The following is a 19,355-nucleotide window of genomic DNA, read 5'->3' on the forward strand; positions in this document are numbered from 1 at the left end:
AATCAATATAAACTGAACGTCACTTGACCCAGAATTTTGCGTGTGCCGCAACGCAGGCGCATTCGTCAAGAACAACATACCGAGAGAGTTTTCAGCGATTTTGATGCGAAGATGCTTTGAAAGCGTGCGATAACGGACACTTTGAGCTAACCGGATAATAAACTAGGTATTAGACATTTGTCCCCCTCCCTCCATTAGCTCAGTGCTGAAGCGCCAGACTCAGGATCAAGCGGTGCTGGTTTGGCTCTCGGGATGTGCGCTTGAGCAACGCATTTCAGGCTGCTTTCCATTCAGCAGCACATAGTGGATAGAATATTTCATAGAGAACAACTATCACTCTGCTAATCTCGGTTACCGGCTCTACGTCAGCGGTTTAAAGCAAAGTGTTTTCGAGCACTGATTGTTATCTTCTATACGTATTATAACTTAGTCAACAGTTTTCTTTAGAAAATGGGTTTGATAACGTTATGTAGGTTCGCGGCAAGTGATGTGTGGTCATGATAAGGCACTTATACCCGCTTGTTTGTAATACAACATATGGGAAAATGGTTAGGCGACATCTAAGCGTGTAAGTGCTTTTTTATCACTGTGAGGTTGCTTGCAGTGCACAAGAATGAAAAAGTAGTTGACATGATTCATCAGTTGGTTGCTGCTCACCATGGTGACATATTAGACAACTTCTAGGCTATTGTGTCTGGAACAGTGGTTCTTAAACCTTGGGGGCATCCATCGTTTCTCATGGGGGGCGCGAGCTCTACAGCGATATGTGATCTTTTTACAGCGATTTTAATGTCTTGCACTGTGTCTGATATATAGCCTAAAATGTTGTCACACCTCTTTTGAAGAAAATGAAGCTTTTTGGAAACGGAATTGCTCGCAGAGCTTTTTATAGATGGAGCTTCTTCTGTGCTTGGTCTACAATCTGGCTTTGTTATGAAATAAGTAAAAAAAAATTGTGTGTTAGTACGCTATTTGTTGCATTATTCGTCGCGAAGCCTAAGCATCCAGAACTATGCCTCCTGTAGAGCAACGGAGTGTCGAGTGTGTCCTAAACTTGATTGTTGAAATGGTAAATTTTACACAAACTGGTGCATTCAGGCTAACAACCGTCTTTTAAACTTTCAATTTTCAACGGTCTGGGCCAATTATTATCTGCTTATTTATCCACTTGTCTCAATTGGAATGGTAACAGAGTTCGATTCCATATAACTTTGTGAAGCTACATTTTCTGCTGCAATAATCATCAACACCGGGGCTGGCTGAGAGTTAAAGACTAACGCTGAGTTGGTAAATTTGTAGACCTAATGAATAAATCAACCCAACATACCTTTGATGCTACACTTGTTCAAATTTGGAGGGGGCTGGCGCAAAGCACGTGATCATTGCTACAGTGAGTCGTGATAGAAAAAAAGTTAGGAACCACTGATTTTGAACTAGTAGAAGTAGAATCGATGCTGAAATCAAACCAGTAGTTAAAGAACAAGGTTGGCTCTGGGCTGCCTACCTAGTACAGTAATTGTAAGCTACTTTGTGTTAATTAAAAAAGCTTCTGTTGCACCAGCGAGACGATTAGGTAGTTAGCCTACTTTTACACAGTAGCCTAGCTTGAAAATTATTGGAAACAAGTGGATTGAGTTGTGATTTTCAACAAAATGCATTCAGAGTCAGTTTTGAAGATGGTATCAGTGCAGATAACAGCCTTGGTGGATAACCGTCAAATAAATGAAAATAGTGGAAATGTGACTTGCGTGTTTTTGTTTTCAGGGGGCGCTGTGCAGACAATATTGGCGTGGGATTGGTGCAGAGTAGCATATCGAATGCGTCAAGTTCAATGAAACAAAAAAATTATCTGTTTTAATGAAAGGGAGGCGAGTCATTGTCCGATGTCGAGGATGAGTCACTTTCAAACGAAGATCTTTGGGCTTCGTCTCTGATAACATCCAAAAAACTGGACCTTCTTCGGACCATTTTTCTGCGCTGTTTGTCATACATTTTTCTTTTTTCGTCCAATGTGCTTGATGATTCTACATCCGCAATTGTTCCATTATCTTCTTTCTGAAATTAAGAAAATGCTCTAAAAGTTTGTTACGTAGCCTACTGTAGATTTGATTTTTTTGACCTGAACGTTTAATTTGATCTACATTTTTAAAGTTTGTTTGTTTGTTTTATTATCTTTATCCTGCATTGCGGGAAAGCGGACTTGAGCGCTATGCATCGGTGTACGCCTTCCGACGTACACCTGACCCACGCTGCAGCCGACTGCAATGTCTGTTTCCGGTTGTCTACTCTACTTATGACTTAAATTTGGTACTACCCATTACTCGAAATCGATCACTGGGTAGAGGCAATTATCGTAAAGTTTCTTGCCCAGAGAAACAACAGCAAGTGCGGGTGGCTGGAGTCGAACACGCAGGCTCTCGACTGCGAGCCCAACGCGCTAACCACTTGGCCACTCCTGCTCGGCCAGTGTTTTCATTATGCTTTCACTGGTAGGTCCTACACCTTTCCTTTGCTATTTTCTTGCCCTAAACACTAACTTTCAGAGTTTAAAGTTAGACAATAGGAAAGCTATAAGGTAAAGTTGTGAAAACACTATTCACCAACTTCACCTTGTATTTTTGGTCGATTTTTTACTGTTGTATCCCAGCAAACATTGTACCTCGGCCCAACGTAGTGTGACAGTTGGTAAAATAGTGCTCCTCTGTTGACCCAACGTATCTTGCACCATTCGTCCCAGTTGGGCCAACTTATTTTAAAATCTTTGGGCCAATGTAAAAAAATTGAGAGGTTACCGTAGTTCGCCCGCAAATAATGACGTTGGCCCAACGTTCTGTACAACTGCACACCAACATTGGCAAGAACGACTTTCTAATTCTAAGGTTTTTTTGCATTTTTATTGTCCCATTACAAAAAAGAATACCATGAAACAAACTTAAACGATTCTTCGAAGGTATCTTCAATTAAAATATTTCAAAAGTTGGCAAAACTACACTACCCTCAGCCAACCCGAACAACCGTCAGCCAACGTTGGGCCAAGGAAAATGTTTACTGGGATAAAACAGCTTTAAGATGTCTTTTGTCTTTAATGCATGAGCGATTGTCAAATTGTTATTGTGGGCCGTACAAAACTCTTTGACGGGCCGCATGCGCCCCGCGGGCCGCAGGTTTGTCACCTCTGGTCTATAGGCTATGTTATGTGCTAATGCAGGGCTTCTCAAACTATGGGTCGCGACCCCAAATGGGGTCGCGTAATGAAATTTTGGGGTCGTAATGAAATTCTAGTGCCGGTGGGTTGTAGTCTTGCCATGATGTCAATTGAGCGCAACCGTCGGTGCGAACTGTCAAAGGATAAAATATAATCAATCGTAACAATTGATGCATTGTTACGCTATCATTGCTGTAACGTGCTGACCAAAAGTAACCTTAACGCTCGCATTATGATTTCAGAGTAGCTTATCAACTAGTTTCTGAAGGAACCAGTTACAAGATTAATTGACTATGGATCAGTGGTTAGGTTTCGTAGATTCATGCGGTAACAATTGCAAGCACAAAGAAAACAATTGATAAGTCAGAAAGAAAAAGAAAATATAATGATCAAAATGATCCGTTTTAATGTCATTAACGTGGATGTCCCCATAATGCAACAAAACTTTAATTGCAACAAAACTGTTGGTGTTTTATTTAAATCCAAGATGTTGAAACTTGACTTTAATCCGATCATATATTTAAATGAAAAACGTATCTGCTTTGAGACCTAGTGAAATATTTAGGAGTAATAATTAACGACTTGCTATCCGATGATGAAGACACGAAACGACAATTACGGTCGTTGTATTGTGCTGGAAACATGTTAAAAGCAAGGTTTTCCAAATGTTCGATTGCTGTTAAAAATGTGTTGTTTCGTTCCTATTGTATGCCTTTATATGCCTGTCAACTATAGTGCAACTACCTTTCATCCAGTAGTAATCGCTTACGTGTTGGATACAATAATTGTTGCAGAATGTTGTTTAATCTGCGGAGACGACGCAGCATCACCTCTGCATTCGTTGATAACAATACCACAACTTTTCAAGCTCTCATTCGTAAAAATTATACCAGTTTGTAACACGATGTAACTTGTTTTCCAATCAATGAATTAATGAAATAATGCCAACAGACTGTTACTATCAATCTTTGTATGTGGTACAATGCAACTCAGCTCTCCACAACTTTTCAAGCTCTCATTCGTAAAAATTATACCAGTTTGTAACACGATGTAACTTGTTTTCCAATCAATGAATTTATGAAATAATGCCAACAGACTGTTACTATCAATCTTTGTATGTGGTACAATGCAACTCAGCTCTTCGGAGTTGAGTATCTGCTTTGTTTCTACATTTTATGTTTGATTGTAAAATGGACCATGTTGAGTCTGATGTAAATAAATAAATGGGGTCGCATAGAAATATATTTTTCAAAATGGGGTCGCAGAGCAAAAAAGTTTGAGAAGCCCTGTGCTAATGGATAGCCCAAGGCCGGCATTTCTTTGAAAAGGTTTTAAAACGCTTTATTTGAAAGGCTGCATCAAATATTGACGTCATAGATTTCCATAACTCTGTAGTCTACCAATGGGCAACCTCTACTGGGTAAAGAATCACTTGTAAAGTAGCCTATGTGCTAAAAACCCCTTGAAACTCTTTAAATTTAAATTTAACATCGCCCTTGTCCCTCTATACAAAACCTTACCTTTTCATATTCAACGCTTAGAATCAAGCATGAGGCTAGCCTACCTTTAAAAGTTATAGTTTAGAAAATAACCGCAAGGGATGTGTCTGCAAGGTGAAGTGAATCACTGGCATACCTCAGAATTCTGGTGCCTTTCATCTTGTGACAATTTTTCATATTCTGAAGATGAAATTGATGCTGATCGTTGGGACAGTGATCTTAAAAAAAAAAAAGTTAAAGATGTGGATCAGTAGGCTACCAATAATCAAAATCGGTAAGTTAAAATTTTACCTTTTCATAACAAATTTACATCTTTAGCTTTATTTATGTAGCCAATATTTATTCATTAACACAAAAGGTATTTTCTCTAAGCTTAGCACTTCTAACCGTGTTTCCTGCAAGGTTGCAGTATTGTCTTCATCATTGACTTCGTGTAAGCAGCTAGTGAGAAATGTAGTAACTTTGGCGTGGTGGTATTGCTTTGATAAGTCTAGTGCGGTTCTGAAAAGCAACGACATACTGTAATTTTGCCTAAATTATCTCGAAATTATAGGCTAAGCAGCTTAGGCCAATAAGGTTAGGACAAAGAAATGTTCTTTCAAGTAGGCTACGAACTTAATTAACATTTATAAATCCAAGGTTTACATGTAGGATAGTTGATGTTCAAAATCCTTCAACTAAATGTAGATAACATCGTTTAGGTCTATTTTTATAGATGTCGTCATGATGTCGCTTACCTAAATGATACGTCACGAGCACCCAGATCTGCATGGTTGGCGATAAGCCACTTCACTGTTTCTAGATGACCGCTCATTGACGCAAGATGAAGAGGAGTTTGTCCGTCCAGATTTATTCCATCAATGTCACTGCCCGCAGCATGTAAAGCCTATAAGTTTGCAATTTAGCTTCAGACATTTAATTACAAACACGGTGCAAGTAAAGATATTACAAGATTAGGCCTACCGGTAGGCTACATTATACAAATTCTTGTTTTAAAGTTGGAACTAACTTAAGATGTTTCTGTGCGCATAAACACACCAGAATCTATTTTGCAACAACGCAACATACCCACCATAACACACGTTACGTGCCCATGCAAAGCAGCCATGTGTATAGCTGCATAACCAGTTGTTGTTTCTGCATTCAAGTCGGAGCCAGTTTCTATCAGCCACTATAATAAAAACAAAATTTTTGCATAAAAAACATAAACGGTTAATGCAAATGTTGAAGAAATAACACATGTGGGTGTGTATTTAGGAATAGATTTTTTCTATTTGAAGAGAACATTTCTGCAAAAATGGAAAAATTGCACATGTTTTTTTGGTGGGAGAGAGTAGGCTACTTTACCAAATGCCCCCCTTTTCCTGATAAACTTACCTCATCTGGACAAAATCAGTTAGAAGAGACAATTACAATCCATATGTTTCGAAATACTGTGCGTAACTTGCAGTGTTTAATAAAAGTAGGCTACAAAGTAGCCTACTGCTGTAACTTAGCCTCCCCAGTGGGGAACATTCTTCTCACCTGCAATATCTCCAGCTTTCCATCAGCAGAAACCACATGAATTGGTCTCCAGCCACTTTCATTCACTTTTCTGCAAACCAAATAAAATTTTCACTTGGTCTGTAACATCAATCAAAAAAGGATATTTTAAATGTAATTGTAGTCTTACCACTTACTCTCTTAACTCTGGTCTTAATTGTGTAATTTCAACAATTGTTTTTAAATTTTCCTCCTTAATCAGTTGGTGAATATCTCCTCTCACTGATGCAGATCGCACAACTCTTTCTTCATCACTTTGCAAACTCTCATCCAATTCTTGTCTTTTTACAAGCCCGTCTGTGCAAAAATTGGTAATAGCCTAAAATGTTTCAAAGTGATCTGATTTTTAACTAGTCTGTTTTTTTAACATATTAGACGTTGCAGGTGAAATTATTGTTTGTCTTGATCGTGAGAAATCTGGATTGCATGAATGCACACAATTAAGCTTTTTTAGTTTATTATATAGTTTTGGAACGAAATTCACCTTGTTGTATCACATGCATATAAAAAAAAATTGGGCAATAACACAGGATTAACACTATTCTTACTCAAACAAACAAAATAATTAATAGCCTAATCTACTGTTGCTACATTACATATGCATAAGTCCTACATTGTTTAAATAAGCTAAATGACGTTATTCGTGTTTTTAAATAAAATTACTTTTTACTTCTTTGATTGAAAGCTTCTTTCGAGTTAGTCTCGGCAGCTTTGTTCACTTTAGAAGCATTGAATCACTATTACAGGCTAACCCCTAACCAGGTCACCGAGATTGACACAGTGATGTTTCTGTTTGTCAAAAAGTGATTGTCTCTGACTGATTATATGCAGGCCTACTACCGGTAGCTACCGCTGATTGGAGAGCTGTCACTGAAATGCGTTGCTCAAGCACACACCCAGAGATTGAACTTGGGTGGCTTGGTATTGTTTTTTCGTGTACAAAGTCCGGTATTTAACCAGCTACTGCATGTTATCGAGGAGGGCGTTGTTTCTGCTCAGTTCTATATCTGCTTTTTTGATTTTTTTAAAGTATGCACTTCGTGTAAACGGAATAACTGGTTTAACCTTTCACGACGTCTGCTGTTGAAGAGGTTTTTCCTGAAACATTTGTAGACTTCATTTTCAAAGCATCTTGTTCCTTGATCTAAAAGTAGTCCGCAATTGTAGCCTAACGTGAACTTAAGCCAACTATTTGATTTTGTTAGAGTTATTTGAGTTATTTTACAGATATAACTGGTTTATGAGCAAAACGGTTGGAACGCCTGGTTAATCTAATAAAAAAATAAAGAGCCCAAAATGTAGATACCAAACTCATGTTCAGCAAACAAACGTTTCGAAAACTATACTGTCTTCATCTTCAGTGGTATAAATGTATATTTAAATGTTTATTTAAATGTGTGTATTTTTATTTTAATGTTTATTTAAATGTTATATTTAAATTTACATTTATACCACTGAAGATGAAGACAGTATAGTTATCGAAACGTTTGTTTGCTGAACATGAGTTTGGTATCTACAATTTGGGCTCTTTATGTTTTGATTAGATTAACTGGTTTATGTTATCTCAGTGAGCATGAATTTTAAGTTTTTACAGTTTTACAAAGTTTTGAAAGTTTACTATAAAAGTCGGCCTAGTAGGGTATTTCCATTGACTCTTTATCATATGCTGTACTTAACTAAGTTTCACCTTTCGTTTAAAAATACCGTTAAAACATAAGCTTGTTATTTCAGAACAGGTCCTAAACTTCAAAATTATAAAATTGCAAGCATCTATCGACAGTAGCCTAAAGGCTAATAGGCTACATTTGTTAAAAGCTCAACACTTACTCATATTATGGCTAGACTATGAAGTAAAGAATTATTAACATCCAATAAAAAATGAATGGGGAATGAAACTAATTTAAATAATTGTGTTTAAGCTTGCATTGTATCAACGTCATAAAAAAACAATACCAACCCCTATCTCCTCTTCTTCGATACCTTCCGTAACAACTTCAGCGTCAACTCTAGATAGAAGTGGATTGGGAATTTTTGCTGCTGATTCTACGCTCAACGTTATTGATTCGGCAAAAGACATTCTTTTTCGCTGAAGCGCTGTTTCAATAGAAGCTGGAAGATCGTCGAGTGAAGGACTAGTAGATCTTGAGTCGCTATCATCATCTTTGCTTGAAGAGCGAGAGTCTATTAACACGGTTTTGGTTTCCACCTACGAAGCAACAGAATCGCTTTAGCTTTTGTTGGCAAAAATTGATACAAAATATTCTGTAAAACATATCACAGGTTAGGCTGAAACAAATCTAGGCTATATATCAAAATCGAAGGAATGATGCAAGCTAGTTAAAAACTTTAATTTGAAATAGGCCTAAATGTAGCCTGCTTTGAAGAAAACAATAGCATCAGAGTAGAACAGTTGATATTCTAACTTTGTCGACTATTGTCGTGTGGTAAGGCTCAGTGATACGTTTTTCATGTAGCCTACTGTATTGTAATGATTGACATTACAAATATAGCCTATGCCAAGGCTACTCAAATCATCTTAACAAAGGTCCAGTTTGTAAAGTTGAATTTTTTTGCGGTCCGGTGAATAAGTTATTTCACACGCAACCACGAAAGTTAAACTATCTGTGCCAAACCACTTTTTTAGGTAACATGTAACTCGAATTGGATTTCTGAGAAAGTGTTGGAATAGTCCGGGTGTCGAAGCCCCCCAGCAACTAGGATAATCACAGTAAAAATTGCTTCCTCCCAGTACAATCTGTTTAAATAAGCCCTGAAACGTGGCAATGAGGTTATTTTTCTTAAAGCTCAAGGTCCACCATCAGCACCCAGAAGGTGTGGATTCGGACCGCGGTCCGCCAGTTGAGTAGTCCTGGCCTATGCTATGATTTTTGTTTTTATGTGATAAAAATAAAATAATAGAATCTAGAAATGGAACAAGAAAAAAGCAAGTTTTATCATAAACCAATCTTGTAGGCCAAAGAAAACAGCAAGCTATGTTACAGTGCCAATATAGGCTACAAGTGAAAACTGCCACTTTCGCATATTTCATGACGACAAACGCAATAATTGAAAATCAAGCAAAATAATAACCTAATGTTACAAATTTAAAAACTGCTTTGAAAGAAAAAAGTAAGAAAACTTTAATTAGTTATCATCTAACTTTCTTCATCACACCGTTTTTATTTGGAGCTTAACCTATAGGTCACTGAAGTTTTTTATTCTTTTATTCCACTTATTCGGGCAAATTAGCTTGCCACAACCCATCAAATTACACACCAATGCTTCTTCCAAGTTAATTTCTTTAATTTCTTCCAAAGAGGTGGTGTTTTTCACAGACGGTGATAAAACTGTCGTTACTGTTTCAACGTTGATAGGAACAGATTCTGCAATTGATGGTCTTTTTCTTAATCGCACGTGCTCGTTTGAAGTGGTTGTGTCTCCATCATCACATTCATCAAAAGAAAACCTGCTGCTGCTGCTACTTGACCTACGTAAAAATCACATTTCAGCATATGGTACGTTAAAAGGTTTGATTGATTGATTAAAATGAACTGATTGTGGAAATCTTTCTTCTAGGATTGATCGGACTGACAAGCCCTCTGCAAGCCCTATTGACAACGTTGACAAAGTAGATTGCTGCCTGGATGTCAATCATTGCATCTTATATGTGTGGTTGCATGGGAAGTTGACTTTAAAATGAATTGTTCAAGTGCATGCTTTGAGAGTTGAACTACCGTTACCTCATCTTCCCGTTTCTTTGGTCACAAAGCCACCAATTTATTTGTTATAAGTTATTGAAATTGCAAATAAAGTAGTTAATATCTACCTGCCTGATGGAGAGGAGTCGGACGATTTGCGAGAGAGATTCTTTCTTCTCGTTTGTTTTGTCGAATCAGAAACCCTTACACATGTCGGTTCTAGCAAAAACAAGACAGTGTTGACTGTTGATAACAAAAATTGCTCTGTTTGACTTTCAAGATATTCTGCATAGACTTGAGCACGTGGCCTGATTTATTTGCTGAGCACTCGACGTCAACACACATCGCTTTCAGGAAATCCGGTTTTCACAAACGTTCTATTACTCTGTACGAATGTCAAATGACAAAGAAGTTTGGAAGACCATGACCGCTATCGTCTGTATCAGAACATGTAGGCAACCGTACGTAATAATCTTCTATTGTTTCATACGCCTGAAACCCTGATGTCTCACAGGAAAATGCTCTGCCTCTCCTGCTTGCGTATCGCCAACAAAAGCATTGAATTGATATCATACATGCCTATTGCTTAATTGCCTAAGCTATACGTCACAGAGGCATGATGAACTTAACAAATTTACTTTTCTTTAATGCTTCTAAGCTGTTTCCTTTTCTAATTTTAATTTGTGATTGTTACAATTTGACCACATCTGACGTAGGCCTACATAGATAAGCCACAGTATTTTTGTAGCATATTGTCAATTCACCCGAAGATGAAGAAATCCGTAGTGTTTCGTCAGTAACTTTGCCTCTTTGTGATCTAAAAAACTATAATGAAAAAACAGGTTTGATCTTAATGTGGTAAAAATTGTAGCCAAGCCAGCAAGATGAGTGGCTGGTAGAACAAGTTGCAACAAGTAGGCTACTAAGCAAAAATACAGCACAGCAAGCAAGGGAATAAAGAGAATAGGCTACACACAGTGACACAGACTATCTTTTTGCACAGAAGCTGATCCACATACTGTAGATAGGCCTATCTATAGCCTACTGTACTGATAATACATGTTGGAGGACACCATATGGGGTCAAAAATCTATAGTTTTGTCAAAGCAAATTTTTTTCTACAATAGGCCTACTACATGTACGGGAAAAAGAGCCGATGTGCACGCTAATTTATAAGATGTAGCCTCTATAATTCAGTAAAGCATCCTGGCAGCAGCGATTTTTAGGAGCAGTTTTCAAGTCTTGTTCTTTTCGTTCCGTCAACCAAATTACTCTACCCGGCGGTAGCATTATATCCTGTAGGGGTAGGCTAAGTCCCAGCCAGCAAATCAGTCCTTTTTTATATTAATTCAAAGTCTGACAATTTGATCGCCAACATAGAGAGAATCAAACAGTTTTTCCTACCTGGTCATATGTGGCAGATTTTGTAGCAAGAGTGCTTGATGACGTACAGGCATGGGCTTTGTGAGGCAACGCCATTGCTGACATAGGTCGCATATCTCTTAAATAAAGGTCGTAAATAAAAACAAATGTTTAGATGCTGCATTTTCCCACACTAATAAGACAAGAAGAAGATGCCCATTGCCCACGGGTTTTAAGATGAAAACAGAAATGGTTAGCGCATTGAAGTCAATGAGTGCTTGTTTAAGGTGCTCCTATGGTTTATTGCAAACTTTGTTTGCAACATTTTTTGCAACGTTTGTTTACAAGTTATCTAAATGTAGAAAAAATCACTTGGATGTGTTAACAAGTGAATTTTAAGGGCAGGCTAAGATGTCATTATTGTTTATTTTTCACATTTTTACCGATAGCTACAGTAGGCTACCATAAAAGAAACGAAATAGGTACCGTAATATTAATCCCACCCTGGATAGGCTAACATGCCTGAAATCAGATGCAGCATCACAGACTTTCATTTTCTTGATGAATAACAATGTTCAGTCAAGGGTGCTAATTGAATATACTCAATTCATGCAAACTGAGTGGTCGTCTTACCTGTTCTTCATTGCTATTCAAATTTCGAACAATTCGATTAGAATAAACGTAGCCTAACTTATTTTAATTGACATGTGAAAGGATAAAAAGCCTAAAAATGTTTAACATATGATATCGCCTAAAAAAATGATAACATTTGAAAATATGTTTACAACTTATAAAGAAAACAATATGCATTTTAAAAAGTTGGAAACGTAAGTCTAATTGCGTTATTAAAAAAATAAACTACCAGTAAGCCTACCGCTTTTACAGTCCTTGGTATGACCCGATCTGAGAACTACGAGCACCAGAGCCGAAGGCGATATTCACTGGGCGTCTGGGCCACTGAGCTGTCCGCCCGTTAGCTCAGTGGTCAAAAGCTCGACTCAAGATCACGCGGCGCTGGTTCGGCTCTCGGGGTGTGCGCTGGAGCAACGCATTTCAGGACTGCTCTCCATTCAGCGGCACCTAGTGGATGGAATAATTCTCGTGCAACAACATTTCAACAATCGAAAACTTCATTCTGCCAATCTCGGTAAACGGCCACGCGTCCAAAATCCTCTACAGGCATGCGAAACTACCAGGAGACTTTGTCAGTCCGAGGATAAACATTCAAAACCAAACAAGAAAAGCGCAGCTAAGTGAATAAAGAAAGCGATGAAAAACATTGAGTGTTTTTTGGACCGCTGAGCTTCATGGCCATCAAATGGTATCCCCATCCTGTTTAAATCACTTTCAAATAATTAAAACCACCAAGGGTTGGCATGGCATGAAGATGGCAGCTTTGGCTGGCTGATATAACTGCATTTCTTTACCTTCCGTATTTTGAAATAATAATCGAAGTTGAAACTGTCTTGATTAAAACAACCTCTCTCACTTTGTAACATAGCTGCCACGCCTAACTTCTTCAGCTATAGCTTTTAGAAGCCCTAGATAGATGTTGTTGATTTCTGGTTTCTCAGCAAGTCCACTTCGAAAGGATTTTGAGTAAATACCAAGACAAAGCAAGTAAACAAAGCAGGCAAGCTGTGGCACTGTAGAAACAAAATTTTACTAAGTTATCGTGTTTATTGAATAAATTCAACAGTGTTTGCAGTAAACAGTCAACCCTGTGATTTACACGAGTTTTGTTTGATGATAAACAAAACGTCGTCCAGTGTTGATACGACATAAAACGAGTAAGGAATCTTCATAGGCTTTTGGAGACGCCCACAAGTAAAGCCAAAAACCAGCTCAATGCAAGGTGTAGGTCTAGTTATCGCCTTCGGTACTGGTATATCTGAGATGGATTCCAGGTCGGGTCAAACCGAAGACTTTAAAAACGGTATCGATTTGAGGTTTTCTTGAATTTAAATGCATAGCGCAGTGAGAATAAGTCGGATTATAATGTGGCAATTTGACTAATAAAACTTTTCTGTTTTTAGTGAACCACCCAGCAAACTGTCCACTTGAAGCGGTTGACTGTCTCTTATTAGTCTCGTCCTGTTGCTCAACACAACAAACAGTGTACCAGCCTCATTTTTGTAGCCTAATCAAATATCGATTTCGCTTTTAAAGCATCTTCAGTTTGATATTGTCAAGAGCAAAAAAATAATAAAAAATTCTTCTAAGGGTAAAAGTTTAGATATTATGACGTAACAATGCATGTTGCGCCATCATGGAAACAATGAAACAAATTATATGATCTATTACTACGACTACGTAATTACTAGGGCCATTTAAAGTCATTAAAGTCATATTTTTTTCTATGCATCAGTAAGTCGTGAAATCAATTTTAATGCAAAAACCGCATCCCTATGAGGTATATTAAGAAAGTTATGAAGTCATATAAAGTCATATTTTCCTGGTTAGGTCATAAATCAGCTTTTTAAGTTATATAGTCATATTTTGGAGATATAAAGTCACACCGTTGTATACTTTAAATAAAAAATACCAATTTAAGCGGTGAAGCAATTAAGCACTAAGAAAGTAAGGCAATTTCTGATTGAACGAAGGCAAACTATAGGATTAGCCTACATAACACTTATAGTCACAGACCTATATTTTATGAGGTCACACATTGAGGTCAACTTAATACTCAAAATGGAAAGTTGTACGTACACCATCAAAGAAGCCCATGCTGATCTAAATGCCCTTGATTTCGGAAAAGATCCGCTTGAGCTCAAAAATTACATTAAGAAGCGATTGGACAAAAACGATGTGAAACAAATTATGGAGCTACAAAGACAAGACATTTCACCAGCGCTTTATGCAAAACTGCAGAAGTGTCAACCCACATCAGCGTCTGTGGAGCGCTCATTTTCCTTACTAAAGTCATTTTTACGTCCAAATCGTAACTTCAAAGACTCCAACATTCCACACTACATGAAACTGTACTACAACAGTGTTTTAAAATAAAAATGGATGTGTATTACTGTTATGTTGCGTATGTTTTACTCTTTAGTTCCGTGAGTGACGTTGTTCGCATGTAAAAATAAAGATTTTCACATAAAGTCATATAAAGTCATATTTTCCAAAAAATAAAGTCATATTATTGATTTTTTAAGGTCATATAAAAATGGCCCTAGTAATTACTAATGAAGATCCATGTTTGGGATTCATGTCGTCTACCTCCGCGTGGTGAATCCTGGTAACTGGAAACTTTTCCAGGCTAATGACGACAATTAGAAGCAGAAACTGCAAAAATTGCAGGTCACAGAGAAAGAAGTCTGATAAGCGTGACGCCTCCCCTGAGCATGTGCCCTTGTTAGGGCAGGTATATTCTAACAACGTAAGGGAAGGCATCACGCTGCTACAGCTAAATGTAGAAGGTCTAACATCAGCCAAAATTTTGGTCATTGAACATCTGATCAACACAACTGCCAACGCCACTGTTATCCTACTACAAGAAACACACGCAGTGGATTCTTCCAGACTTGAAATCACTGGTTATGAACTGGCCGCCTATACCCATAGCGCTATTCACGGAATTGCTACTTTTGTGCATAGCTCTGCGACATGGCTTCCCCTCGCCTCCAGCAAGGAATCTGATGAAATAGAGTGGGCTGCTACAAAAGTTGACAATATCACAGTGGTTAACGTTTATAAACCACCCTCGACCAAACTATTGGCCGATTTTATTCCCTGTTATGACTCACCAAGTATATATGCTGGTGACTTAACTCGCACAGCACGGAATGGAGTTATGCTACCACCAATAGTGACGGCTGTACACTAGAGAACTGGGCTTCCATGATTAATGCTAAATTGCTCTACGACCCAAAACAACCCGACAGTTTTTTTTCTAATAGATGGGAAACTACTTCAAACCCTGACCTTGCATTTGTTAAGCTCATGGCTCCTTCCCTCGCAGAGTTGTTTTAGACCCTTTTCCTAAATCCCAACACCGACCCTCTTTTATAAGCCCTGCACACCCCATTATGCCACTAAAGTCAAAACCAGTAAATCGATGGAACTTCCGCAAAGCCAACTGGACATTATTCACGGAGTATCTTGAACGCAAATGTACCCGTTTACCAAAACCAGCAACCATGGACATAAATGAAGCCTACACTTCATTCTGCCAACTCCTGTTAGATGCCGGTAAGACCGGTATCTCACGAGGGCGAAGAAAGCAATATATCCCTACCTGGGACAAAGAATGTCAGTACAAGTAGGCTACAATCATTTCCTAAAGGCTGAACCTGGCAGTGAATCAATTCAAAGAGCAAATAACCTAACGGAATACCTTGATAAGAATCGCAGAGAGCGCTGGGAGGAAACTGTCCAAAGCATTGATTTTACTCATTCCAGTCGTTTGGCATGGAAGACATTCAACCGTCTTTCTGGACACACCTCTGCTCCCAAGCGGTGCCCTGTCTCAGCAAACGCCATCGCGACACAAGTGCTTCGTAATGGAAGATGTAAACAGATTGACGCAACATCGTCCAGAGCAGTCAACCGTGAGATCAAACAGCTTTGGGCGACACACAACTCTGACATTTATCTTGATTCTCCTTTCAAGATCACGGAACTGCGTAATGCAATAAAACTCATCAAGACTGATAAATCTCAGGGTCCGGATAAGATACCTCCTGAGTTTCTCAAGCATTGCCCCACCAATCTATTAGAATGGCTAGCTAAGTTCTATACAGCTTGCTTTCAGCAATTGAAACTCCCTAAAATATGGCGTAAAGCTTCAGTGACGGCTTTTCTCAAACCAAAAAAGCCTGCCGATGACACCAAGAGCTATAGACCAATATCTCTCCTTTGTGTCCCATTCAAACTCCTAGAACGACTGCTTCTTTTACGTCTTGAACCAAGCTGGTTTCCGTCATGGACGATCTACAGTTGATCAAGTTGTGAAACTCACTGACGACATTGAAGATGCATTCGAACATCGAGAGAAAGCTGGCCAGGTACTGGTTGACCTAACTGCAGCCTATGATACGGTATGGCATCGTGGACTGACTCTCAAGCTTCTTCGTTTTATCCCTAGCCGTCACACAGTTCGATTCATTTTGGAGATGATCTCTAATAGACGCTTCACACTTTACACTAGTGATGGACAGAGTAGTCGACCTCGCTCTTTGAAAAACGGCGTGCCTCCAGGATCAACCTTGTCACCACTTGTTCTGTCATAATAACCAGACATTTCACTTACTGAAGTTTTAATTAACTTAAAAGTATGGTATCTAAATACAGAACATAAATACATACGTAAACAGAAAAGAACATCATTACTCTCTAAACATAGGAACCTAACACCAGCTAACAAACTCAAGACTGCAACGAGTTGAAAACACAAACACCGCGCGTGTACCAATAAAGAAAGAATGCCTGCGTCCGAAACAAAATAATAATGACGTCACACACGCAAATCAGAAGAGCGCGATTTCATTACACCACTGTTATTCAATATTTACATCAGCGACCTCCCCTGCACCAAGTCAAAGCAATATGGTTATGCCGACGATTTAGCCCTACTAGCCACTGATAGAATCTGGTCCAATGTAGAGCACTCACTGGAGTCAGATATGAAAAGAATTTTGGAATACTTAAATACGTGGAGACTGCAACTCAGTGCTACAAAGACTACCGTCAGTACTTTTCATCTCAATAATCACCAAGTCGACAGGAAATTGAAGGTCGAAGTCAATGATTGTCAGTTACCGTTCAAGAGTCAACCAACTTATCTCGGGGTAAAACTGGATAGGCAACTGACGTACAAGCAGCACATCCAAGGCCTGCGTGCACAAGTAACTGCAGGCAATGGACTTTTGAGGTGCTTGGCCGGCACAACATGGGGGCAAAACCATCTACCCTCCGCATAGGTGGCCTGGCACTTGCCTACAGTGCCGCGGAATACGCAGCTCCGGCATGGTGTCGCAACAACCACACCAAAAAATTAGACGCCTGCCTGAACGAGACAATGCGCATTATTACTAGATGCTTAAAACCAACACCACAGCAATACCTTCCAGTGCTGTCAGGTATCCTACCCGCTAATGTACGCAGAGAAGCGCTGGTGTCTTCGTTGGTAAATAAAGCCTGTGCTGATCAGAACCACATACTACATGATTGCGTATCCACTCTCAATGTCCCAATCATACAACGCCTACCATCACGGCGCCCTTTTGTAAAGCATGCTGCAAAACTCCAGCTCGCTGATTTCAGCACGTCAGATGCCTGGTCCGAGGAATTGAGCACTGTGCCAAAAATAAAGTCTCGCCTCGTTCTATTCGATGTCTCTCCTGCCTCTTCACTCCCACTTGGTTCTGAACTTCAGAGAAGGGAGTGGGTGACACTGAACCGAATAAGAACGGGAGTTGGCCGCTTCAATGCTTGCTTGACACGCTGGGGCATAAGGGACTCTGCTGCTTGTCAGTGCGGTGCGACGGAGCAAACAGCTAACCACATCATCTTTGGGTGTCCCATCTATTCCCCTCCCAATGGAATAACAGGCCTCCGCACACTTGACGATCTGACAAAAAGTTGGCTCCAAGTCCTTCCATTCGGCTGACCACAAACTTTCTGCTTCATACGAACGACGACGACTAATGAAGAAACGTAACATGTAAAATTAAATAGCATGAAAACCAAAAGAGCCTACAACTTTTATGAAATGAAGTAAAAGATAACTAATAAGATTCTACACTGTACATTCGATATTCAAGAAATTGACAAATTAATGGATGCTCTAAAACAATTACGCAGGCAAATAACAATAAAACAATTAACTAATCAATGAATTCAAAATTAATGACTGTGATATTATTGAGATTTACCTAAAAAATTAACCAGAGCAATTTCATGAAGTGCACAGCAAACAAATGTGCTATAGTAGGCCTACAAGTGTTTTTCATTTAAATTTAGGCAAAAACATTTTTTGAATATTTATTTTGGCATCTAACAATTGATACCAGAATTCTTCTTTTTGGTCAAGTTTGGTTGGGTTTGGTTCTTCTACAAACGTGACTTCAAAACAGTCTGATAATTGAAGATTTCTTAGTGAAGTATAAGTATGTATTTTTTGGTAATGTTGTAATAGGGCCGTTTTGTCTGATGAGTTGCCGCAGTTACCTGAATTCCAAATGGAGCGATGTTTGTTCCAACGTGCAGAAAATGAATTTTTTGTTTGTCCAACATACTGCTCTTTGCAAATTTTGCAAGTAGCTACGTAAATTCCAAAGTTCTTACATGTCAAATTTTGTTTAAGACGAAAAAGTTTTCCTGATTGCGATGTAAGACTGTGTGTGTCACTGACCATACAAGAAAAGTTTTTTCTACCGCCACACAATGCACAATTTCCACACCTTTTTGAAGATCCAATGTTTTTAACTTTTTTATTTGAAAAAGCCAAATCCTTGTAAGTCGTGACATAAGATGCAATAGTTGGTGGTCTTTTGAAGACAATACTGGCCGAAGATTTTAATTTCTTTTCTTTGTCTGTAAGCGTCAAAATGTTTGTAAAAGAGGAAGCCCAAATGATTCTTTTTTTGTCTGCGTTGGTTTTCTTCTCCGGTGCAAGTCTAGATTTCCAAGTTTTTGCCAAGTCAATTTTTTTATTAAAGCCAGAGGCTATGCATTTATTGTACAAGCGAGTTAAACTCTTCAAGTAATATGGTTCAGTTTCATTTAATCGACGCATTCGAATGCATTCTCCATACACAATTGATTTGAACACACTCTGTGGATGATGTGAATTTCTATGAAGAAATTTTGCGTCCACAGCTGTTGGTTTCACAAAATCAGAAGTGAAAAACCCCATATTGTTTTGGCTTGAAATGATGTGAAACACGTCAAAAAACTCAACTCCTTTTCCTTCATCTTCGGTGGAAATATTTCTAAATTTTAGTTTTAGATCCCAAGATGCAAATGCCTCGATCAAGTGCAATTGTACGTTTTCTGTGTTTTGGTACCCAAATGATAGCCACATGATGTCATCGATGAATCTTT

At 38.6% G+C, this 19,355-nt stretch overlaps 1 protein-coding gene across 1 annotated transcript; it reads right to left on the reverse strand.

The window, feature by feature from the left end:
* Nucleotides 1-1,340: 1,340 nt before the first annotated feature.
* On the reverse strand, nucleotides 1,341-10,316 carry LOC145775978 (uncharacterized). The gene is made up of 11 exons (XM_082587389.1): nucleotides 10,073-10,316; nucleotides 9,523-9,733; nucleotides 8,204-8,452; nucleotides 7,312-7,390; nucleotides 6,384-6,543; nucleotides 6,229-6,298; nucleotides 5,777-5,875; nucleotides 5,442-5,590; nucleotides 5,092-5,205; nucleotides 4,841-4,922; nucleotides 1,341-2,055 (listed from the first exon to the last, which is right to left on the reverse strand). Exons 3-11 carry the CDS (start codon nucleotides 8,321-8,323, stop codon nucleotides 1,855-1,857), a joined length of 1,074 nt encoding a protein of 357 aa, XP_082443515.1. The 5' UTR covers nucleotides 8,324-8,452; nucleotides 9,523-9,733; nucleotides 10,073-10,316; the 3' UTR covers nucleotides 1,341-1,854.
* Nucleotides 10,317-19,355: the final 9,039 nt, after the last annotated feature.

Source organism: Aplidium turbinatum, chromosome 8 (genome assembly GCF_918807975.1).
Source record: "Aplidium turbinatum chromosome 8, kaAplTurb1.1, whole genome shotgun sequence".
NCBI classification, from domain to species: Eukaryota; Metazoa; Chordata; class Ascidiacea; order Aplousobranchia; family Polyclinidae; genus Aplidium; species Aplidium turbinatum.

Excerpts from the sequence above, each read along its gene's own strand:
- LOC145775978 (XM_082587389.1), bottom strand. The coding sequence starts at position 8,323 with ATGTCTTTTGCCGAATCAATAACGTTGAGCGTAGAATCAGCAGCAAAA. Across the intron at positions 4,923-5,091 it reads GCAACCTTGCAGGAAACACG|ATCACTGTCCCAACGATCAG; the intron begins GTTAGAAGTGCT and ends TTTTTTTTTAAG. Across the intron at positions 2,056-4,840 it reads AAAGGCACCAGAATTCTGAG|AAAGAAGATAATGGAACAAT; the intron begins GTATGCCAGTGA and ends TCTTAATTTCAG.